The sequence below is a fragment of the Asparagus officinalis genome, chromosome 3, assembly GCF_001876935.1.
Source record: "Asparagus officinalis chromosome 3, Aspof.V1, whole genome shotgun sequence".
NCBI lineage: Eukaryota > Viridiplantae > Streptophyta > Magnoliopsida > Asparagales > Asparagaceae > Asparagus > Asparagus officinalis.
In genome coordinates this window covers 14,729,283-14,755,984 of record NC_033796.1, presented here as the reverse complement: position 1 = coordinate 14,755,984, position 26,702 = coordinate 14,729,283, and the positions used below count along the sequence as shown (strand labels likewise).

General features: G+C 36.4%; 1 protein-coding gene across 1 annotated transcript in view; it reads right to left on the bottom strand.

The window, feature by feature from the left end:
* The window catches only part of LOC109833117 (U1 small nuclear ribonucleoprotein 70 kDa), a 26,021-nt gene extending 2,108 nt beyond the window's left edge, over window positions 1-23,913 (bottom strand). Inside the window, exons 1-8 of the mRNA XM_020400669.1 lie at window positions 23,707-23,913; window positions 22,922-23,036; window positions 22,764-22,843; window positions 2,542-2,617; window positions 2,357-2,421; window positions 2,201-2,263; window positions 406-487; window positions 158-320 (exon numbers count right to left, since the gene is read on the bottom strand). Of these exons, the coding sequence (XP_020256258.1) occupies window positions 158-320; window positions 406-487; window positions 2,201-2,263; window positions 2,357-2,421; window positions 2,542-2,617; window positions 22,764-22,843; window positions 22,922-23,036; window positions 23,707-23,805 (743 nt within the window). The 5' untranslated portion in view covers window positions 23,806-23,913. The remainder of the gene's footprint in view (window positions 1-157; window positions 321-405; window positions 488-2,200; window positions 2,264-2,356; window positions 2,422-2,541; window positions 2,618-22,763; window positions 22,844-22,921; window positions 23,037-23,706) is intronic.

Here is a 26,702-nt window from a genome sequence, read left to right as displayed (position 1 = left end):
CACTAACTCTATGTAGAGTAAGTATTGACTGAACTGACTTCAAAGTTTTTTCACTCACCAATCTAGGAAAGGCAATTTGTTCACTAAAGATGCTAGTTACAAAAAAATAACAAAAAATAGCAAGGTTAAAAAAACAAGTAAGAATAGGCTCAATTACCTTCCGGAATTCTTCTGATTAAGGTCTTCGCCTCCAATCCTGGTTGACCCAAGTCCACCACCCAGTCTTCGAGGTCGCCAATTTGGAACAGTTCTACCACGCTCAACATCCACAAGAACTCTTTTATTATCCAACTTCCTCCCATCAGCTTGTTTATATGCAGCTGTAGAATGTAAAACATATTTAATTTAGTGGCACTTAATGGAACACTTAAAAACACCAGGGTCAAAAATACAATAGTGACACACTTTTCATGTCTCTCGTGTGTGCATATTCGATAAAAGCATATCCTCGAGGTTTATTTGTCTCCTTGTCAGTAATCAACCTGACCTGAAAAATCCCACCAAGAATAATAGTTGTTAGAAGTATGCAGGATGAGAATACAACAGAAAATGATTAAAACATTGTAAGCAGTCTAATAATGTGTCATATTCTAAATGGCACGACAGACAGGCATCATGCCTCACTAGCCGTGCTCACCTTCAAAGGTGTACAGCTTCGCCATGCAAGACTCGTCACCACCATATCAATTGAGTTGCAGAAAAAACCGATGTTTGTGCCGGATTACTCGAAGGAAAAACATATTTACCACCCCCTTACCAGGGAAAATTTTAAAATAGCATGATGGGAGAAATATATAATAGAGAAAATACCATGATAGCTCCTGACTACCGGAAAATTTTGATTTAGCCTTTAAAATCATAAAAAAGAAGTTTTAGTCACAGTAGAAGTAAGCATACTTGAAGTCAGAAGATAGAGGAAAGACCTGTTTATCTCCCTGAAAAGTTATCATATAGCACCAGGAATTTTGAGGGAGGAAAGAGGTATCTCCCTATATAACTTAATGATAGCAGGCACACTTGTACTGTGCACTGCACACCTTTATGGTGCATAAATAAGCAATGCAATTGCCGTGACAGTCAAGAACGGAAGAACAGAATTGGTGCTCCGCGGTTTCTGCGGTGAAGGAGACCGACCATAATTCTTACCAAAAGTTTTCCTTACCAATTATGACCACCAGATTCTTCACATTCCTTACCAATTATGACCACCAGATTCATCACAAATTTGAAACCTCCTATCAACCATCGTAATAGAAAGAGGAACTTACCACTTTACCTGCTACTACCCGGATTATGCTATAAAGTGATGTGTTGATTATCTAATGGCTTCTAACCAGAATATTCAAAACTAAAGAAAAAAAAACATAGATCAACAAACCCGCACTGTCATCTATGGCTTGTATACCTTTCATAATTCCCTATACTTCGCTAAGCAGGAATCTTCTGCATCTCTAGCTATTTTGAGGGGCCATCAAACTTGAAAGTTAGAACATAAAAGGATGCAGGAATACAAACATGCTACCAACATAACCAAATATACCTGGTTGAGAACATCCATGATTTAAGATCAGGAGAGAAATTTCCAACTTGGCCCACCAAAAATTCAACTAAAAACACAATTATCTTAACTAGGAAAAGGGCAAACTGACAGGTGGAGTGTACGAGGATCCCTGGTCTGGAAGTGAATGTGCAAAAATATATGGCAACTTGCAATTTAACATACCTGTCGGAATGGGCAAAAGTGGATGGTGTCCTACAAATTAACATACCAGTATGAACAGAAGAACCATCACTGGGTTAAAACTACCAGGAAGTTAAATTCCTTTATTGTTGTTAGGCGCATGGACATGTATAATAAGGCAAAACTAATCATTTAAATATTGCAATCTTAGCATTACATATTTAGCACTCATGTGTTGTGGAAGTGAATAACATGAACTATAATAAAGAAAAAGTAAAATTTCTCAGAATCAATATTGTTATGGCTATACTGAAGTTCCTCATTTAGTAGACTAAAATTCATGGACCATGAGGAACTAAGAAAGGAATCTTTTACGGAAATTTGACCAGTTAGGACTTCTAAAATTGGCAAGAAAAGGTTTATATGAACAAAACCATTGTTGTTAACTGACTGAAGTGGATGAATCCCTTACCAAGTTGGAAGAACTTGAGTTCCCAACAATACTGATATTATACTTACCCTTTTGATTGGGCCATAAGCTTCAAACTCCCTTTTGATCCTATGTTCAGATGTTTCATAATTCTGCACAAAATTAAAGAATACAATATGATACGACATTAGTGCAACTGTTGCAAGGTGAAGGAAAAAGGGGAAAAGAAAAAAAATGTAACTTACAAGTCTTGCCACAAACAATGTCTTGTATGGATCCCCAGTTACGTTCGGGTCTTTATGTGGATCATCTGCTAGGAGATCAAAAACTAAAGTTACGAAATGGAAAAATAAAAATAAAATGAATCTAGAAAGAATTGGGGAAATAACAACAAATCCATGCTCCAATTCATAGGTTTAAGTATACATACATTTCTGGAACTCTTCAGCAGCCTTTTCAGCACCTTTTTCAAGTCGAATTTTCTGAATTCTTGCTCTTCTTTCTGCCTGTAGGCACAGATTAATGGAACGCATAGAAGTTGGATTTATCAATGCATGTGCATTTATAAAGGTGGATAATAGCATACTTCAATTTGAATTTTGACTAAAACGTCAACAGAATCACTAACAAAACACAGGCTCTTGAACACGAAAAAAGCAGAGAAGTTAACTGAACCTACAACACTTTACTCCTAGTTTATTAGTGATATTCAAAATAATCATAGAAATTAACATGAACAAGGAACTTTCATTAAAATTAAGAGACTAAAGTTTCATGTAACAAAAAAAATATTAAGCTACTGAGAAAAAAAAGTTGAGCAAAAAGAAAACCTTATATAGGGAGTACAATATTCACTGAGTTGAAGCATAGCATAGATATCATTAAGAAAGGCACTGAATCAAACATTTTTTCTCCAGAGGTGAAAAAGAATGATGGCACATAGGAAACATGAAAATAGGTATCATTTTTTAGATTATTACGTGAATGTCCTTGGGATACAAAAATAATTATCAGGTCATATGTATGTTTAATTAAACATAAATTAATCAGACATGCATCTCCTTCCTAATTGATGATCTTTGTTTGATGTGTAATATTATATTTTATCCTCTTCCTCCTTATACATTCCTCATTGTTTAGGACATATGGCACTTTTCTACATAATGCGAAGGTATTGGCGTAATGCTGAGGACAATAGTATAGTAAAGCCATATATGTAAATATTACATAACTATTTTGAGCTCAATATATCTGCCATGGTCAGTAAGATAAATGAGTAACTTGTAATTAAAAAAATTGTTCTATCACATGCAATCACATTTTTTATTCAAACATATGAATATTTTCTCATCAACTCAAAACACCCCAAAATTGTTCTAGAAACACTCAGTCATGATAATACAGTCTAGTTTAAAATAGACATAATGCAAACAAGCTCATCTACCATTCAAACCCCTTGAAGAATCTGGTGGGTGCACATTCAAGTAAATCATTCTTTATCCCTCAGGAACAAAAATTAGGATGCAAGAATGTTCGGCTCCAGGAAAAGGAAAGTTGCCTTGTTGGTCATTTGGTGCCATTTCAGCCTTTGGACTGATAAGGAATGTGGAAATTTTCCGAATTCATTGAATTTCCTCTGTTAACTTGAGTGCGTGCTTACACGATCAATATGCCAACACCATAATACAAGTAAAAATGAAACATTTGTTAGATATAGGTGCCCTGCAGGCAATTATTGTATATTGTAACAGGACCTATATGTATATAACATCCTTGTTCAAAATGATAGTATGCTATTTTGGTCAGATTTATCTGATGTTCTTAATATACAGATAATGTCCTTAGAATAAATACTAGACTATCAGACATTTCGGATAGTGATCGTAATGAAGAGATCTGATTAGTCGGTAACGTATATTCTAAAATGTTCCTAGTTGATGAAGTGTTGAGATAGGACATCATCACTTTGGTTTAGACTAGTGTATGCTTTATTTCTCCTTTTAAAGGAGATGATCAATCTCTTAGATCATTGATGTGAGACATCAAGATACAGTATACAGGTGACTCATTAGTGAATGAGTTGACTGAACGACTCGCCGAGAACATCTAGTTGGTAATATACTTAACTGTCAAATATAAGTTCTCAAGTGATATAGTACATAGTAGTCTCTTGACCTGAGGCATGAGTGCAATATCTTATATGTCAGTAAAGATGTATTTAGACTTTTACCTAACCACAGTTCTTATTGAATTGTGCATAACGGTTCTTGTTGGGTACATTCCGAGACATAAGTAGATATTAAGATGCCAAGAAGGGATTCGTCTCTCCCAGTATAGGGGTTGATGTCATAAGATTGTTTGATATAACTATAACCTGGAAATCCTTGGCCAAGGTGAATAAAGATAAACTGAGTGTCAGTTTGATCTTATTGGTTATGAGTTTAATATCAATAAACACTAATCAAGCTATTAGGGTTTGACAGTTTGCCATACCCTAGGCTCAATAGTTTGACATGGTTTGACGAAGAGACCGGACTGTACGGTATTATCATTGAGTGGTCCTGATAAAATTGGATAAGCATCTTGCAGACCTTTATCACAACTTATACCCGGGTGGTCTTCATGTGTAGCTAGCACCTCTGTTGTACTTATGGATATGATCCACTACCGAGTTTTTTAAGTTGGGCCCTAGAGTCACACCAAGCGCGTACTTGAATCCTATGAAACACAATTTATGGAGTGATGCGTATGATTGATACGCATATATGATTTCTTCCGGATACACATAAACGGTTATGTATATCGGTAAAATCGGAATGCTATGTGCTTAGGAAATGAATTCCAGTATTTTTCCCATAAAGTTAACTTTTAGTCAACTAGTTGACTTTTTGGTCAACAGTTGACTTTTGGTCAACTCTTGATTTATTTGGTCATATAGTGACTAATTAGTTAAAGATTGGAATAATACTATATACCGTATTTATGAAATACTGTATTAGTGATAATAATTTGGTATTCTCATTTATGAAATACACATACCATGTATAATGAGTCATGAGATGAGTCACTTAGTGGTATGGTTTGAGCACATGGTTTATTAGCACATGGTTTTGAAATGTAATGATTCATAAGATGATTCATTGCATGACTCACTTGATTAATCATTAATTTTTGATGATTCATTGCATGACTCATAGGATGAGTCATTCATATCATGAACACATTTCACTCTATAAATATGAGCTCTTTTTCTTATGGAAAGGTTAATGAAAAATTGGCTAAGTGTTTTTTCCATAAGAGAATAAAAGAGAGCTCTCCTCTTACTAAACTTTAGCAATCTTTGAGCAAGAGGAAGTAGTAGGATTTTAAGAACCCCGGGGTGGATATCTTGCCTTGTGTCTTAAGAAGACTCCCATTTTATCAAGCTCACTTGAAGACTTGGAGATCCACTACAAGGAGATTTTCTACTACAAGGAGCAAGAGCTAGGGGTTATTCGATCTTCCATCGAATCACGCTACGAAAGTATGACTTTCTAACTCTTGTATGCTCACTTAATAATAAGGATCATGTTAGATTTAATTAGACGATCCATATGAATATTTCATGCTCTCTACATGCTTAGTATTTTTGTACATACATGTCTTCCGCTGTGTATTATGCATGTAGACATAGCACGATTTCCTTCATGGTATCAGAGCTATGGTTCTATCTAATTGAATCTTAACATGTACATCTAACTCATGGAGGACCTTGTTCTTGCTTCTAATTTCTAGTTTACATGAAACTAGTTAATTAATTCAAGTTATTTTATAAAATAATTAATTACAACTAGTGTAGTTGTATGTTAGAAGCTTGTTAGTCTTTTTTGAGTTTGGATAATCCTTATGCTATCTAGTTTCCAATATGTTGCATAACTAGATAGATGCATATTTCTTAATGTTGATTAAGTTATATGATTTATCATCTTGTATGGATGTTATGTTTATGGATGGTAGTGGACAACTATTCTCTTGTATGTTTTGTATTGATGTAATAAAGTTAGAAATGTAATAATTATTTACGACCTCTTCCCTCCCCGAGCATGGGCTACGCCTACGGGTTTAGGCACTTGCTCACCGATCATGGGCTACGCCTACGGGTATAGGCCCTTGTTCGGGTGTGGGGGGGTATGGTTGCTTAGTTTAGTTATTTCATTTATAGCTTTTGCTTTATATTTAATGCAATATTATTACCCATCCTACGAGATGGTTTTTCCATTATAAATGGGGCTTGCACGTCCTATGTTTATATGATTGTAATAATACAGAGTTTGCAAGGGAACAAGCACCGCAAGGAGTTGCATATGGCTTGCTAAAATGTAATTAGTGTAGTTGCATTTTATTTTCTTTAGTTGTCCACTACCATTCTATATAAGTTTTACATTACATATGTTGATATGTTGGTTGTGCCCCAAATTGTAGATGTCAATACAATTGGGTGCTATTTTTTGCAAAGTTTATATCTCTATCTCACTAGAGAATAGTTTTTATTATAAAAACTTATTTTTTAAAACTTTGTGAGACATGGCAATAAGAGTTTATTGACCATAGAGTGGTGAGATCGACATTAACATAGTGTTAGTGTGAAAGATAAATAAACCTAAAGCAGTTAAAAGAGATGTATTTAGAATGAGCTTTTAACTAGTGTCAAGGAAAGTAATTATGAGATATAGCTCATGGGGTGATGCCCAACTTAAGATTAGGGGTGATGCCCAATCTTTCGCGCTATAGTCTTAAAGAGAAGTGGTTACTTAATTAAGGTCCGATAAATATTCCCGGTGAATAGCTCGGAACCCTCCCACCAATCTTGCGCTTTCCTGGCTAGTTTAATTGTTGCAAGTATAAATATAGAGCATCTTTAAACTATATCAAGTTCGATTACGGTAAAAGATTTGAGAAATCGTCCGTAGCCCTCCATCATTTTAGTTAAATACTATTAAGCTTATAAATACTATGTTTGTTGGCATACGTCAAGGCATAACTATTCTATGGCTAAATAGTATTCATCTGTATATAAGATATAAGGATAGCTTAAGTTGGTTATGCAACTTTGTTGGCATACGTCAAGAGTTTGCATAAGTTAAATTTAAGCCAGTCAAGAAATGATGGGTACAAACTTGACTAGCATTTTATGATTTGTTGGCATACGTCAAGGTCATAAAAGACTAGGGGTAAAATCATATCAAGAATTACAAGAGTGTAAAAGACAAAAGTTGTCTACCAATTATTGAATGTGTTAATTTGTTGACATACGCCAAGGTTGATGCATTCAATGATAATTGGATCTTGATCCCACTTGAAAACAATGAGTTGTTTTCCGATCACCTATTATAAGGTTTTGAGGGACTCGAAAAATAGTGGGAGGCATAACTTAGATAAAAATAAACCAAATCTATTTTATGTATTGAACATCTGCTAAAATACCTTTTCTCTCTCTTTCAGGCCATTATGTCTGGTTTAAAACTCATATTGGAACAGAACAAGTTAACCGGTCCTAATTACAAAGACTGGTTGAGGAATGTTAAAATTGCCCTAACTTATGACAAAGTAGCATATGTCCTCACTGCGCCCGAACCTGTTCTAGGCCTAGAACCCACTATAGCGGAAACTGAAATCCGCAATACATGGGATAAAGATTGTTCACTTGCTCAATGCCTCACCATTGCCTCTATGGATTTGGTCCATCAGAGACAACATGAGAATATGGATATCAGATCCATATTTCGTAATACAGAAGAACTGTATGGCGAGCAACCGCGACAAATGAAGTACGCGGCGTCTAGGAATCTGTTCCAGACGAAAATGACTGTGGGATCTTCTGTTGGGGATCATGTCCTCAAAATGATCGCCTATGTCAATGAGCTTGAACTTTTGAACGTAGGCCTAGATGCAGATAGATATACAGATATCATTCTGCAGTCCTTGACACCAGCATACTCCCGATTCATATCACAGTTTTTGATGATGGATCTGGAGCCCACTCTTCCTGCCTTGCTTAATTTGTTAAGACAGGAAGAAAGTTCTTTGAAAAAGGGACAAACACCAGTCTTGGCTATAGGGCAATCTTCTTCCTCTTCTGGCAAATTGGTTGCTAAGAAAAAAGGAATGAAGAAAACTACTAAACCAAGGAAAGGTGTTAAGAAGGCTGTCAAGAAGGATAAAGGAAAGGCAAAAATGATGACAGCAGAATGCTTCCATTGTCATAAGTCAGGACATTGGAAAAGGAACTGCCCAGAATACCTAGCCTCACTCACCAAGAATAAGCAAGTTGTTGCTTCATCTACAGGTGTGTTTGTTACTCAGAATTGTTTTTCTATAAATCATACATCCTGGGTATTAGATACCGGATCAGGATCTCACATCTGTAATTTGTTACAGGGACTTAAAAGTTATAGAAAACTTGGAGCTGGAGAGATGACTATGCAAGTTGGTAATGGTGCAATAGTTGCAGCACTTGCAGTAGGGGATTTTCATCTAGCTTTACCAAATGGAAACGTTTTGATTTTAAATAGCTGCTATTTTGTACCAACTATGATGTGTAATATAATATCCATATCTTTATTAGATAAAGATGGATATGTATTTAAGTTGGAGAACAATGTTATGAATATCATATTTAATCAAAAGTTGATTGCTTATGGAACATTGTGCAATGGCATCTATATTCTTAATCAAAATACAATTCTGAACACTTATCACACTAATAAAAGAAAGCACTCAGTTATGAATGACGCTTTCTTATGGCATTGCAGACTTGGTCACATTAATAAAGAAAGACTTGGCGAGCTTCATAAGCATGGATATTTAGATCCATTTGACTTTGAGTCTTATGAGACTTGCAAGTCTTGTCTTAAAGGTAAAATGACCAAGACTCCATTTACAGGAACTGGAGTAAGAGTTACAGAACTCTTAGGACTGATACATAGTGATGTATGTGGTCCTATGTCTACAATGGCCAGAGGTGGCTACTCCTACTTTATTACTTTTACTGATGATTTTTCAAGGTTTGGACATGTGTTTTTGATGAAACACAAATCTGAAGCACTTGAGAAATTTATCGAGTACAAAAATGAAGTAGAGAACCAAACGGGCAAGAAAGTTAAAATTCTTCGATCGGATCGAGGAGGTGAATACTTGAGCTCGGAATTCTTAGGTATTTTAAAAGAGAATGGGATTCTCTCTCAGGTTACTCCACCCTTTACACCACAGCTTAACGGCGTGTCAGAAAGAAGGAATCGTACCCTATTAGATATGGTACGTTCCATGATGAGTAACACTGAGTTACCTTTTTCATTCTGGGGGTATGCATTAGAAACAGCAACACACTTACTGAATAGGGTTCCAACTAAAGCAGTGCCTAAACCTCCATATGAGATATGGAGTGGGAAGAAACCACATCTTAATTATATTAAGATTTGGGGATGTCATGCTTATGTAAAGAAGCAAGATCCCAAAAAGTTAGAGGCACGCTCAGTATTATGCAAATTTGTAGGATATCCAAGGAATTCCATTGGATATCAATTCTACCACATCGATGAACAAAAGATAATTGTTTCTCGGCATGCCACCTTCTTAGAGAAGGAATTTCTTGAAAAAGAAATTAGTGGGAGCATGGTAGAACTGGAAGAAATTTCAGAGATACAAAATATTACTGATAAATTAGTGGAACCAGCAAATTCAGTTATACCAGAAGAACCTCAACCACTCCACAGATATCCAAGGCGATCTCATGCACCTAAGACACAATATAATTTTTTAGTTGAAGGTGGCATGTTAGATCACGTCATAGATGATGACGAACCTTTAAGTTATCAGCAAGCCTCTGAGAGTAGGGACTCTGTTGCTTGGCATGATGCAATGAAATCTGAAATAGACTCTATGTACACCAACAAAGTATGGATATTAGACAATGCTCCTAAAGGGGTGATACCCATAGGTTGCAAATGGTTGTTTAAGAAAAAGTTGGGTGTAGATGGAAAAGTAGAGACTTTTAAAGCTAGACTGGTAGCTAAAGGTTTTCGTCAAAGACCTGGTTTGGACTACGATGAAACTTTTTCTCCAGTGGCTATGCTCAAGTCTATTCGGATCCTACTTGCTATAGCTGCTCACTATGACTATGAGATCTGGCAAATGGACGTTAAAACTGCATTTCTAAATGGTGATTTAGAAGAGTGCATATATATGACGCAACCAGAGGGTTTTGTAGTTAGTGGGAGCAGTGGAAAAGCATGTAGATTGCTTAAATCTATTTATGGACTGAAGCAAGCATCACGGAGATGGAACATCTGTTTTGATGATGCTATCAAAGAGTTTGGTTTCATCAAAAATCCAGATGAACCATGTGTGTATAAAAGGATAATTGGGAGTATTATATCGTTTCTTATTTTATATGTAGACGATATACTCTTAATCGGTAATGACATACCGTCATTACAAGCGGTTAAAATTTGGCTATCAAAAAGATTTTCCATGAAAGATTTAGGTGAAGCATCCTGTATACTGGGTATTCAGATCTATAGAGATAGATCTAAAAGGATGTTAGGATTATCGCAATCTAGATACATTGGCAAAGTGCTAAAACGGTTTAGCATGGAAAATTCCAAGAAAGGTTTTGTACCTGCATCTCCTGGAATCTCCCTCTCTAAAAAGATGTCTCCCCGGACTGATGAAGAGAGGAAACGCATGAGTCTAATTCCTTATGCCTCGGCAGTAGGATCGATCATGTATGCCATGTTATGTACTAGACCAGATATCGCTTATTCACTCAGTTTGGTAAGTAGATACCAATCTGATCATGGAGAAGAGCACTGGAAAGCGGTCAAGAATATACTTAAGTACCTTAAAAGGACTAAAGAGTTATTTTTGATATACGGTAAAAGTGACCTCCGAATGGAGGCTTTTTCCGACTCAAGCTTTCAGAGCGATATCGATGATAGTAAGTCTGTATCAGGATATGTTTTCACCCTCAATAGAGGAGCTGTCAGCTGGAAAAGTTCCAAGCAGGATACAGTAGCAGACTCGACTATGGAAGCTGAATACATTGCAGCTAATGATGCAGCTAAAGAAGCTGTCTGGATGAGGAAGTTCCTTTTAGAGCTGGAAGTTGTTCCCACCATTAAAGATCCAGTACCTTTATACTGTGATAATAATGCTGCAATAGCTCTAACAAAGGAACCCCGATCTCACCATAAGTCCAGACACATTCTGAGGAAGTATCACTTGATCAGGGAGATAGTTGATCGCCGGGAGATCAAGATTGAAAGAGTAGACACAAAAGATAATATAGCAGATCCATTCACAAAGGCAATTGCTCGTTCACAATTTGAGAAACTTGTTGAGCTATTGGGTATTAGATACTATAATTGGCCTTAGTGCAAGTGGGAGTTTGTTAGATATAGGTGCCCTGCAGGCAATTATTGTATATTGTAACAGGACCTATATGTATATAACATCCTTGTTCAAAATGATAGTATGCTATTTTGGTCAGATTTATCTGATGTTCTAAATATACAGATAATGTCCTTAGAATAAATACTAGACTATCAGACATTTCGGATAGTGATCGTAATGAAGAGATCTGATTAGTCGGTAACGTATATTCTAAAATGTTCCTAGTTGATGAAGTGTTGAGATAGGACATCATCACTTTGGTTTAGACTAGTGTATGCTTTATTTCTCCTTTTGAAGGAGATGATCAATCTCTTAGATCATTGATGTGAGACATCAAGATACAGTATACAGGTGACTCATTAGTGAATGAGTTGACTGAACGACTCGCCGAGAACATCTAGTTGGTAATATACTTAACTGTCAAATAGAAGTTCTCAAGTGATATAGTACATAGTAGTCTCTTGACCTGAGGCATGAGTGCAATATCTTATATGTCAGTAAAGATGTATTTAGACTTTTACCTAACCACAGTTCTTATTGAATTGTGCATAACGGTTCTTGTTGGGTACATCCCGAGACATAAGTAGATATTGAGATGCCAAGAAGGGATTCGTCTCTCCCAGTATAGGGGTTGATGTCATAAGATTGTTTGATATAACTATAGCCTGGAAATCCTTGGCCAAGGTGAATAAGATAAACTGAGTGTCAGTTTGATCTTATAGGTTATGAGTTTAATATCAATAAACACTAATCAAGCTATTAGGGTTTGACAGTTTGCCATACCCTAGGCTCAATAGTTTGACATGGTTTGACGAAGAGACCGGACTGTACGGTATTATCATTGAGTGGTCCTGATAAAATTGGATAAGCATCTTGCAGACCTTTATCACAACTTATACCCGGGTGGTCTTCATGTGTAGCTAGCACCTCTGTTGTACTTATGGATATGATCCACTACCGAGTTTTTTAAGTTGGGCCCTAGAGTCACACCAAGCGCGTACTTGAATCCTATGAAACACAATTTATGGAGTGATGCGTATGATTGATACGCATATATGATTTCTTCCGGATACACATAAACGGTTATGTATATCGGTAAAATCGGAATGCTATGTGCTTAGGAAATGAATTCCAGTATTTTTCCCATAAAGTTAACTTTTAGTCAACTAGTTGACTTTTTGGTCAACAGTTGACTTTTGGTCAACTCTTGATTTATTTGGTCATATAGTGACTAATTAGTTAAAGATTGGAATAATACTATATACCGTATTTATGAAATACTGTATTAGTGATAATAATTTGGTATTCTCATTTATGAAATACACATACCATGTATAATGAGTCATGAGATGAGTCACTTAGTGGTATGGTTTGAGCACATGGTTTATTAGCACATGGTTTTGAAATGTAATGATTCATAAGATGATTCATTGCATGACTCACTTGATTAATCATTAATTTTTGATGATTCATTGCATGACTCATAGGATGAGTCATTCATATCATGAACACATTTCACTCTATAAATATGAGCTCTTTTTCTTATGGAAAGGTTAATGAAAAATTGGCTAAGTGTTTTTTCCATAAGAGAATAAAAGAGAGCTCTCCTCTTACTAAACTTTAGCAATCTTTGAGCAAGAGGAAGTAGTAGGATTTTAAGAACCCCGGGGTGGATATCTTGCCTTGTGTCTTAAGAAGACTCCCATTTTATCAAGCTCACTTGAAGACTTGGAGATCCACTACAAGGAGATTTTCTACTACAAGGAGCAAGAGCTAGGGGTTATTCGATCTTCCATCGAATCACGCTACGAAAGTATGACTTTCTAACTCTTGTATGCTCACTTAATAATAAGGATCATGTTAGATTTAATTAGACGATCCATATGAATATTTCATGCTCTCTACATGCTTAGTATTTTTGTACATACATGTCTTCCGCTGTGTATTATGCATGTAGACATAGCACGATTTCCTTCATGGTATCAGAGCTATGGTTCTATCTAATTGAATCTTAACATGTACATCTAACTCATGGAGGACCTTGTTCTTGCTTCTAATTTCTAGTTTACATGAAACTAGTTAATTAATTCAAGTTATTTTATAAAATAATTAATTACAACTAGTGTAGTTGTATGTTAGAAGCTTGTTAGTCTTTTTTGAGTTTGGATAATCCTTATGCTATCTAGTTTCCAATATGTTGCATAACTAGATAGATGCATATTTCTTAATGTTGATTAAGTTATATGATTTATCATCTTGTATGGATGTTATGTTTATGGATGGTAGTGGACAACTATTCTCTTGTATGTTTTGTATTGATGTAATAAAGTTAGAAATGTAATAATTATTTACGACCTCTTCCCTCCCCGAGCATGGGCTACGCCTACGGGTTTAGGCACTTGCTCACCGATCATGGGCTACGCCTACGGGTATAGGCCCTTGTTCGGGTGTGGGGGGGTATGGTTGCTTAGTTTAGTTATTTCATTTATAGCTTTTGCTTTATATTTAATGCAATATTATTACCCATCCTACGAGATGGTTTTTCCATTATAAATGGGGCTTGCACGTCCTATGTTTATATGATTGTAATAATACAGAGTTTGCAAGGGAACAAGCACCGCAAGGAGTTGCATATGGCTTGCTAAAATGTAATTAGTGTAGTTGCATTTTATTTTCTTTAGTTGTCCACTACCATTCTATATAAGTTTTACATTACATATGTTGATATGTTGGTTGTGCCCCAAATTGTAGATGTCAATACAATTGGGTGCTATTTTTTGCAAAGTTTATATCTCTATCTCACTAGAGAATAGTTTTTATTATAAAAACTTATTTTTTAAAACTTTGTGAGACATGGCAATAAGAGTTTATTGACCATAGAGTGGTGAGATCGACATTAACATAGTGTTAGTGTGAAAGATAAATAAACCTAAAGCAGTTAAAAGAGATGTATTTAGAATGAGCTTTTAACTAGTGTCAAGGAAAGTAATTATGAGATATAGCTCATGGGGTGATGCCCAACTTAAGATTAGGGGTGATGCCCAATCTTTCGCGCTATAGTCTTAAAGAGAAGTGGTTACTTAATTAAGGTCCGATAAATATTCCCGGTGAATAGCTCGGAACCCTCCCACCAATCTTGCGCTTTCCTGGCTAGTTTAATTGTTGCAAGTATAAATATAGAGCATCTTTAAACTATATCAAGTTCGATTACGGTAAAAGATTTGAGAAATCGTCCGTAGCCCTCCATCATTTTAGTTAAATACTATTAAGCTTATAAATACTATGTTTGTTGGCATACGTCAAGGCATAACTATTCTATGGCTAAATAGTATTCATCTGTATATAAGATATAAGGATAGCTTAAGTTGGTTATGCAACTTTGTTGGCATACGTCAAGAGTTTGCATAAGTTAAATTTAAGCCAGTCAAGAAATGATGGGTACAAACTTGACTAGCATTTTATGATTTGTTGGCATACGTCAAGGTCATAAAAGACTAGGGGTAAAATCATATCAAGAATTACAAGAGTGTAAAAGACAAAAGTTGTCTACCAATTATTGAATGTGTTAATTTGTTGACATACGCCAAGGTTGATGCATTCAATGATAATTGGATCTTGATCCCACTTGAAAACAATGAGTTGTTTTCCGATCACCTATTATAAGGTTTTGAGGGACTCGAAAAATAGTGGGAGGCATAACTTAGATAAAAATAAACCAAATCTATTTTATGTATTGAACATCTGCTAAAATACCTTTTCTCTCTCTTTCAGGCCATTATGTCTGGTTTAAAACTCATATTGGAACAGAACAAGTTAACCGGTCCTAATTACAAAGACTGGTTGAGGAATGTTAAAATTGCCCTAACTTATGACAAAGTAGCATATGTCCTCACTGCGCCCGAACCTGTTCTAGGCCTAGAACCCACTATAGCGGAAACTGAAATCCGCAATACATGGGATAAAGATTGTTCACTTGCTCAATGCCTCACCATTGCCTCTATGGATTTGGTCCATCAGAGACAACATGAGAATATGGATATCAGATCCATATTTCGTAATACAGAAGAACTGTATGGCGAGCAACCGCGACAAATGAAGTACGCGGCGTCTAGGAATCTGTTCCAGACGAAAATGACTGTGGGATCTTCTGTTGGGGATCATGTCCTCAAAATGATCGCCTATGTCAATGAGCTTGAACTTTTGAACGTAGGCCTAGATGCAGATAGATATACAGATATCATTCTGCAGTCCTTGACACCAGCATACTCCCGATTCATATCACAGTTTTTGATGATGGATCTGGAGCCCACTCTTCCTGCCTTGCTTAATTTGTTAAGACAGGAAGAAAGTTCTTTGAAAAAGGGACAAACACCAGTCTTGGCTATAGGGCAATCTTCTTCCTCTTCTGGCAAATTGGTTGCTAAGAAAAAAGGAATGAAGAAAACTACTAAACCAAGGAAAGGTGTTAAGAAGGCTGTCAAGAAGGATAAAGGAAAGGCAAAAATGATGACAGCAGAATGCTTCCATTGTCATAAGTCAGGACATTGGAAAAGGAACTGCCCAGAATACCTAGCCTCACTCACCAAGAATAAGCAAGTTGTTGCTTCATCTACAGGTGTGTTTGTTACTCAGAATTGTTTTTCTATAAATCATACATCCTGGGTATTAGATACCGGATCAGGATCTCACATCTGTAATTTGTTACAGGGACTTAAAAGTTATAGAAAACTTGGAGCTGGAGAGATGACTATGCAAGTTGGTAATGGTGCAATAGTTGCAGCACTTGCAGTAGGGGATTTTCATCTAGCTTTACCAAATGGAAACGTTTTGATTTTAAATAGCTGCTATTTTGTACCAACTATGATGTGTAATATAATATCCATATCTTTATTAGATAAAGATGGATATGTATTTAAGTTGGAGAACAATGTTATGAATATCATATTTAATCAAAAGTTGATTGCTTATGGAACATTGTGCAATGGCATCTATATTCTTAATCAAAATACAATTCTGAACACTTATCACACTAATAAAAGAAAGCACTCAGTTATGAATGACGCTTTCTTATGGCATTGCAGACTTGGTCACATTAATAAAGAAAGACTTGGCGAGCTTCATAAGCATGGATATTTAGATCCATTTGACTTTGAGTCTTATGAGACTTGCAAGTCTTGTCTTAAAGGTAAAATGACCAAGACTCCATTTACAGGAACTGGAGTAAGAGTTACAGAACTCTTAGGACTGATACATAGTGATGTATGTGGTCCTATGTCTACAATGGCCAGAGGTGGCTACTCCTACTTTATTACTTTTACTGATGATTTTTCAAGGTTTGGACATGTGTTTTTGATGAAACACAAATCTGAAGCACTTGAGAAATTTATCGAGTACAAAAATGAAGTAGAGAACCAAACGGGCAAGAAAGTTAAAATTCTTCGATCGGATCGAGGAGGTGAATACTTGAGCTCGGAATTCTTAGGTATTTTAAAAGAGAATGGGATTCTCTCTCAGGTTACTCCACCCTTTACACCACAGCTTAACGGCGTGTCAGAAAGAAGGAATCGTACCCTATTAGATATGGTACGTTCCATGATGAGTAACACTGAGTTACCTTTTTCATTCTGGGGGTATGCATTAGAAACAGCAACACACTTACTGAATAGGGTTCCAACTAAAGCAGTGCCTAAACCTCCATATGAGATATGGAGTGGGAAGAAACCACATCTTAATTATATTAAGATTTGGGGATGTCATGCTTATGTAAAGAAGCAAGATCCCAAAAAGTTAGAGGCACGCTCAGTATTATGCAAATTTGTAGGATATCCAAGGAATTCCATTGGATATCAATTCTACCACATCGATGAACAAAAGATAATTGTTTCTCGGCATGCCACCTTCTTAGAGAAGGAATTTCTTGAAAAAGAAATTAGTGGGAGCATGGTAGAACTGGAAGAAATTTCAGAGATACAAAATATTACTGATAAATTAGTGGAACCAGCAAATTCAGTTATACCAGAAGAACCTCAACCACTCCACAGATATCCAAGGCGATCTCATGCACCTAAGACACAATATAATTTTTTAGTTGAAGGTGGCATGTTAGATCACGTCATAGATGATGACGAACCTTTAAGTTATCAGCAAGCCTCTGAGAGTAGGGACTCTGTTGCTTGGCATGATGCAATGAAATCTGAAATAGACTCTATGTACACCAACAAAGTATGGATATTAGACAATGCTCCTAAAGGGGTGATACCCATAGGTTGCAAATGGTTGTTTAAGAAAAAGTTGGGTGTAGATGGAAAAGTAGAGACTTTTAAAGCTAGACTGGTAGCTAAAGGTTTTCGTCAAAGACCTGGTTTGGACTACGATGAAACTTTTTCTCCAGTGGCTATGCTCAAGTCTATTCGGATCCTACTTGCTATAGCTGCTCACTATGACTATGAGATCTGGCAAATGGACGTTAAAACTGCATTTCTAAATGGTGATTTAGAAGAGTGCATATATATGACGCAACCAGAGGGTTTTGTAGTTAGTGGGAGCAGTGGAAAAGCATGTAGATTGCTTAAATCTATTTATGGACTGAAGCAAGCATCACGGAGATGGAACATCTGTTTTGATGATGCTATCAAAGAGTTTGGTTTCATCAAAAATCCAGATGAACCATGTGTGTATAAAAGGATAATTGGGAGTATTATATCGTTTCTTATTTTATATGTAGACGATATACTCTTAATCGGTAATGACATACCGTCATTACAAGCGGTTAAAATTTGGCTATCAAAAAGATTTTCCATGAAAGATTTAGGTGAAGCATCCTGTATACTGGGTATTCAGATCTATAGAGATAGATCTAAAAGGATGTTAGGATTATCGCAATCTAGATACATTGGCAAAGTGCTAAAACGGTTTAGCATGGAAAATTCCAAGAAAGGTTTTGTACCTGCATCTCCTGGAATCTCCCTCTCTAAAAAGATGTCTCCCCGGACTGATGAAGAGAGGAAACGCATGAGTCTAATTCCTTATGCCTCGGCAGTAGGATCGATCATGTATGCCATGTTATGTACTAGACCAGATATCGCTTATTCACTCAGTTTGGTAAGTAGATACCAATCTGATCATGGAGAAGAGCACTGGAAAGCGGTCAAGAATATACTTAAGTACCTTAAAAGGACTAAAGAGTTATTTTTGATATACGGTAAAAGTGACCTCCGAATGGAGGCTTTTTCCGACTCAAGCTTTCAGAGCGATATCGATGATAGTAAGTCTGTATCAGGATATGTTTTCACCCTCAATAGAGGAGCTGTCAGCTGGAAAAGTTCCAAGCAGGATACAGTAGCAGACTCGACTATGGAAGCTGAATACATTGCAGCTAATGATGCAGCTAAAGAAGCTGTCTGGATGAGGAAGTTCCTTTTAGAGCTGGAAGTTGTTCCCACCATTAAAGATCCAGTACCTTTATACTGTGATAATAATGCTGCAATAGCTCTAACAAAGGAACCCCGATCTCACCATAAGTCCAGACACATTCTGAGGAAGTATCACTTGATCAGGGAGATAGTTGATCGCCGGGAGATCAAGATTGAAAGAGTAGACACAAAAGATAATATAGCAGATCCATTCACAAAGGCAATTGCTCGTTCACAATTTGAGAAACTTGTTGAGCTATTGGGTATTAGATACTATAATTGGCCTTAGTGCAAGTGGGAGTTTGTTAGATATAGGTGCCCTGCAGGCAATTATTGTATATTGTAACAGGACCTATATGTATATAACATCCTTGTTCAAAATGATAGTATGCTATTTTGGTCAGATTTATCTGATGTTCTAAATATACAGATAATGTCCTTAGAATAAATACTAGACTATCAGACATTTCGGATAGTGATCGTAATGAAGAGATCTGATTAGTCGGTAACGTATATTCTAAAATGTTCCTAGTTGATGAAGTGTTGAGATAGGACATCATCACTTTGGTTTAGACTAGTGTATGCTTTATTTCTCCTTTTGAAGGAGATGATCAATCTCTTAGATCATTGATGTGAGACATCAAGATACAGTATACAGGTGACTCATTAGTGAATGAGTTGACTGAACGACTCGCCGAGAACATCTAGTTGGTAATATACTTAACTGTCAAATAGAAGTTCTCAAGTGATATAGTACATAGTAGTCTCTTGACCTGAGGCATGAGTGCAATATCTTATATGTCAGTAAAGATGTATTTAGACTTTTACCTAACCACAGTTCTTATTGAATTGTGCATAACGGTTCTTGTTGGGTACATCCCGAGACATAAGTAGATATTGAGATGCCAAGAAGGGATTCGTCTCTCCCAGTATAGGGGTTGATGTCATAAGATTGTTTGATATAACTATAGCCTGGAAATCCTTGGCCAAGGTGAATAAGATAAACTGAGTGTCAGTTTGATCTTATAGGTTATGAGTTTAATATCAATAAACACTAATCAAGCTATTAGGGTTTGACAGTTTGCCATACCCTAGGCTCAATAGTTTGACATGGTTTGACGAAGAGACCGGACTGTACGGTATTATCATTGAGTGGTCCTGATAAAATTGGATAAGCATCTTGCAGACCTTTATCACAACTTATACCCGGGTGGTCTTCATGTGTAGCTAGCACCTCTGTTGTACTTATGGATATGATCCACTACCGAGTTTTTTAAGTTGGGCCCTAGAGTCACACCAAGCGCGTACTTGAATCCTATGAAACACAATTTATGGAGTGATGCGTATGATTGATACGCATATATGATTTCTTCCGGATACACATAAACGGTTATGTATATCGGTAAAATCGGAATGCTATGTGCTTAGGAAATGAATTCCAGTATTTTTCCCATAAAGTTAACTTTTAGTCAACTAGTTGACTTTTTGGTCAACAGTTGACTTTTGGTCAACTCTTGATTTATTTGGTCATATAGTGACTAATTAGTTAAAGATTGGAATAATACTATATACCGTATTTATGAAATACTGTATTAGTGATAATAATTTGGTATTCTCATTTATGAAATACACATACCATGTATAATGAGTCATGAGATGAGTCACTTAGTGGTATGGTTTGAGCACATGGTTTATTAGCACATGGTTTTGAAATGTAATGATTCATAAGATGATTCATTGCATGACTCACTTGATTAATCATTAATTTTTGATGATTCATTGCATGACTCATAGGATGAGTCATTCATATCATGAACACATTTCACTCTATAAATATGAGCTCTTTTTCTTATGGAAAGGTTAATGAAAAATTGGCTAAGTGTTTTTTTCATAAGAGAATAAAAGAGAGCTCTCCTCTTACTAAACTTTAGCAATCTTTGAGCAAGAGGAAGTAGTAGGATTTTAAGAACCCCGGGGTGGATATCTTGCCTTGTGTTTTAAGAAGACTCCCATTTTATCAAGCTCACTTGAAGACTTGGAGATCCACTACAAGGAGATTTTCTACTACAAGGAGCAAGAGCTAGGGGTTATTCGATCTTCCATCGAATCACGCTACGAAAGTATGATTTTCTAACTCTTGTATGCTCACTTAATAATAAGGATCATGTTAGATTTAATTAGACGATCCATATGAATATTTCATGCTCTCTACATGCTTAGTATTTTTGTACATACATGTCTTCCGCTGTGTATTATGCATGTAGACATAGCACGATTTCCTTCAACATTAGGGTTGGGCATCGGCCAAACCGATTCAGGCCCATGAACCGGCCAGACCGGGCTTAAGCCAGGCTAGGTCATAGTGGGCCGAGCCCACTTCTCTGACCCTGGGCCTAGGACTGCACCCAACCTGTCCCATGGCGCACATGGGTCCAGGCCGGGTCCGACACAATCCAATGCGATCTTGGTCGCAGATCGGCCCACGACCCATTTTTTTCCTTTTCAGTTTTTTTCTTTTCTATCTTTACTTGTATTAATATTTATTAAACTATATATTTGTTTGAAAATAAAGGTCATCTTTTTGTTGTAATAGAAGCATTAATCGTTAATAAATTTTTAAAGGACTTGTTAACAAAATCTTTATTCATGAGCACTGAACTTCTAATTATGACTAGAAAAAGAAGTTGTATAGAATATCATCTAATGATGGAAACAAAATATGTAGTTGTATCCCTTACACCCGAAAAACTATCTATAGGAAATAGCTATTGCATGAACTTTTTTCCTTTAAAACATAAACATATCATACGATTACTCATTCGATGCCACTAACTTTGAACTTTTTTCATATTTATTCTACTAAATATTATAATATCTTTATTACTTTCTTTGAAAATTTGAAATATATCATGTAAGACATAAAAAATGTAACTCAAAATTTGTAGTGAGACTATTTGTCTCTTATTTCTTGGTAAATCATATTTCCTACACTGATACGTACAACTAAGCTACAAACATTCAACCAAGTTTCAAACATTGAGTCTTTACATGATAAATAACATTTAAGAGAGATTTGTTCAGATGAAAAATTAATCTTAATTTCACAGGTCTTTGTATGTGCAAATATGCTAATTATTGTGAAAAAGATCCAGTTTTCTTTTTCTAAAAAAACACAAGTTACATATCATTTCACAAAATAAATTTAAATATGTATGAATGATGAGATTCATCGGTTTTGTCACTAGACTATCTTTGGCTTATCATATTAAGCAAAATGGGCTACGTATCAATTTTTCCCAAAAACATGATTCATTCAAACACTAAAAGTGTTGCATTTGCAAGAAACATGCAAAACAAGAGTCATTATGAAAAACCTCCCATACAAAACTATGAAAAAGTTTCCCAAACAGCCCAAATAAAAAGAGCAGCCATTAACTCTATAACTTGACAAGCGACACACTATGTTTATATTTTTTTATTTTAAAGATTGGTTGATCTTGTCAGGCTGAAATTTCAAAAAAAAGCCAAGGCCGGCAGGACCCGGCCTACTTCTCTGACCCCAGGGCCTAGGACAGGGCCGGGTCGTGACCCATGACGGATTTGGCCAGGTCAGCCCGCAGGTTGACCCGGACCATGCCCAACCCTATGAAACATGCACCTGCGTGCTACTTATCTTAACAGCAACAGTATAAAAAAACCAAAATCCAAGTAAATGCCTTGGGTATGAAATTATAAAAAATAATATTCTAAAGCTGTAGTAACAGTATATGATGGCATAACAAATACATGTGTACGAGTAAAAAAAACATACCGGAGTTTCCGCCTTCTTAACTGGTGGGGCATATTCAGGATCACCTGGCTCAGCAAAATGACTCACAAATTGCGCCATCCCTTAAAAAAAAAAAAGACAAGTCAGTTTTGTCTAAATGGGATTCAGTGCAAATCAAATAAAAGGAAATATCTAGCTACCTGTATAGGGAAGGGACTTCTTCTTCTCCGGAGGAGGCTTAAACTCCAAAGGAGGGCGAGGTTCGAAGAGCTTCAAAAGGTTGGTAGTAAGACCAGTTGGATGACTCTGACCAATCTGTTGAAATAACACGGTTACCAAATGTTGTCAATTTCCAATACTAACAGAATCATTAAGGCAAAAAGAAAAGGGAAAAAGAAAAAGAAATACTCCCATGATCCAATTTATAAAAGAATAAAAAAATACATGACTACAGTAATAAAAGGATCAAAAAAGTAGTTAGCAATCCTTTTGAAGGTGTTGATTAATAGAGCTAAAAAGGAACACGCACAACAACTAATATGTGCAAATACAACCAAATCACTATAATTAGTAGTAAAACAGGTAAACATTTGGAAAAAAATAGATCTATTTCGTGAGAGAAGGAAAAGTATCAACTTCATGATTAAAATTAGAGCATGCAGTAGAAATATAAATGGCATCAGTTAATTAAAAGATCAAACAAGCGCATTATGCATGCATCTAGAATTCCTTTGTGGAGTAATCGATTTATCAGTTAAAAATTCAAAGAAATAGAACAATCAAACAACGAATTAGGCGATTCCTAACACCGAACGATCAAAATCCTAACAAGGAATCAGATAACAGGCGATCAATTGATCGATCGACCAAAACCCTAATTAAGTGCGATCCGATCGCAAACAAGTGCGATCATAAAATAGAGAGAGGAACCAGGGTTTCATACAAGGCCAAAAGCTAGCACGAAGGGAAAAGGGATAGAAATTACCAGCTTCAATTGGAGGACGTTGGCGCGATTCTGGGCCTTGGTTCGGGCCTGGACGGCCGCGTCCTTATTGCGCATAAACGGATCATTGTAATCTCCCATCTTCGAAATCGAAGAACTAGGGTTTTGATGCTCAGATCTCGCTTCTTCTTCTTCTTCCTTCGAATCTCTTCAGATGCGGCGAAAAAGGAAAAACTAGGGCACCGAGCCGAGACAGATATTTATAGATGCGGGTTTGGCTCGGGAGCTTGGCTCTGAGAAGGAACTGATGATTTGGTAATCACGTGACAGGGACACGGGCCGCAAATATGGATGCAAAAGGATAATTAATATGAACCATTTTTCCATTTTTCTTTTTCGATAATAATTATGTGAAGGAGTTTTATTCAAAAGAACCTATTTTTGCTAAATAATTAGCAAAACCGATAGTTTTGTTAATTATTTAGCAAAACCATGGTTTTACAAAATGGGGTTTTCGATAATAGTCTCGTATGCTTAGTGGCTATTAATTGGTCACTAAAGTGACCTCAGAAAATCTACGGGATTAGTGCATCCCCTACAAAACGCATGAGACTACTAGTTATGTGTGTTAAGCAGAGAGTCGGCCTTTTCGCCCAGCAAATTCACGGGACTATTAGTCCCGTGTATTTGCTGGCACAGCTCAAACACGCACAAAACATGCACGGGGCTATATCGCTTCATATACATTGTTTGTCGGACCTGTAAGCTCTACAAAAATATAACATCCATTTCATATAATTGTTATACAATATAATATTTATATACTTATAAATTTAAAGAGAGAAGCACCGGATAAAAACGCATTTAATGATTTCACAATATCACAACACAATAGCTACGTCATATACATATCCATACGACAAAATGGTCCAAACAAATCCAAATATATCAAGTCTATCCATATGACAAATTTAGTCTAAGCCAAAAAACTAATAAACTATCACATGCAACCTAAAACTCCGCCCCTCCTCCGTTGTCTCCCTCTTCATACCCGCTCCGACCGTCAGCGTCCTCCTTCGATTTGGGCTTGTACGTGCTTGCTCTCCGGTTGTGTGTGGGGCTGTGACGGACCAGCTTGCGGTGACGGACCAACTTCAATGTCGTGCGAGGAAGATTCACCTCATCTTCGTCGGCGCACATATACCCTCTCCTCATGCGCCATCTGCTCGCAACCATCATGATGATCCTCATGAGTTCGATGAAGAGCTTTACGAACCATCCCCACTATCCGCTGTAATACCGATACATGTACTGAATCTCCTCTTGCGGTAGTTATGCATTCATTTGCAATCCCCTCTATCTCATCCATAGCGTCTATCTGCAATCACGTAAAAAGATATAATTATATATATATAAGCATCCAAAAGCTAATGGATTAAAAGAGCTATTTAAATTTACGCATTTTACTTACCCATTCTCTTTTATCTATACCCCTTGGTACGTATCTTGCCTGTTGGGAACGTGTCTTGATTTCGTTGTCTGGAGGCGTGGTTTGAGTGATCATTCATCTTCTGACTTGGAGTAAGATCAAGCTCTCGTCTAACTTTGGGCATAATTAACTTCAAGATATAAGAGGAAGTTGTTGCTTTATGATCGACATTGGCAGTTGGATTGCAACATGTATGAAGTTCGCAATAACTAGAGATCATAAATTGCCCATTAGATTTTTTCCTAACCGCTACATTAAGCTTCCATAGTCATTTTGAATTTCTCTCGTCTTGAGCACTTGCATACTCTCCTCGAGCTTTCTCGTTGAAGTAGCACTTTACATGGTAGTTGGTTGTAGTCGTTTTCACCGGCTTGAAGTTAACCCGATGACCATTCACATATAGCGAAAACCAAAGTTTTCTTATTCTCGAAAACATCTCCTTTTTTGAAAGTGAAGTCCTCGGGTCGTTCGCCATTAGGACCAAGCTCAACGAACTCAGCTTGTGAGGCATTTATCCACTCCTCATTTTGAAACTCTTCTAGAAACAATTCTTTAGACTCAACATAATCGTTGTTTACACAATATTCATCCATCCAACAGGTGTCCTCATTGGTTCCTCCAATTGCACACTGCATACTATCAAGACGTTCCTCCTCTTTAGCATCTCATAATCATCATTTGTATCTGCATCTCCATAATCATTATTTGCATCTGCATTCTCATCCTAAATGTGGAGATCTCTATTCTCTGTCTTTTAATTCCCTATAATTCATTGATTTTGCTCGCTCTTTTTAGAAAAAAAAAAATCTTATTTTTAACTTCAACATTTCCCCAAAATTATAAAATGCATGCGAGAATATTAATTTAAATCCGGTGCATCGCACGAGTAACAACTAGTTAATACATATGTCCAATATCCAAATAAAGACTGGAATAGTTTACTTAAATGCATCCTTTTTGCATCCTACCAAAATTTTAAATAGTATGCATTTTGATTTTCATATCCATGTTTTATGGTTATTAAGCAACTTCAATCATTTAGTTGTTAGAATTGTTATAATTACAATCATAATAAGAGTTCATCTGAACTTACGTGGATAGAATCATTTGTCCACCAATTTTTTAATCCATTCATGTCTTTTTTTTCACTTATGACTTGAGTGATTCTATACTTGTGTCATACCCCATTTATGTCCTTTTTTTCCCACTTATGACTTGTGTGATTCTAGGCGTGTTATTCTTGTACCCGTTTATGTCCTTTTTCCCCACTTATGACTTGTGTGATTCTAGGCGTATTATTCTTGTAACGTCACAAAATATCATGTGTCATACCCACCATGGGTGACCCGGATGGCTCGGATGTTTCAATGTGGCTGGATTCTTATTAACTCATCAATTATGACAACAATACAAGAGAAATAATCATGCACTTCTGTTGTATTGGGAAGAAGTTTAGGATTTGTAACCTAGTAGTTAATTATATTACCCATAGATTTTCTAATTAATTAAATTAAGTAACCCCTGTTTTGCACGAAGAACAAAGAGAAGA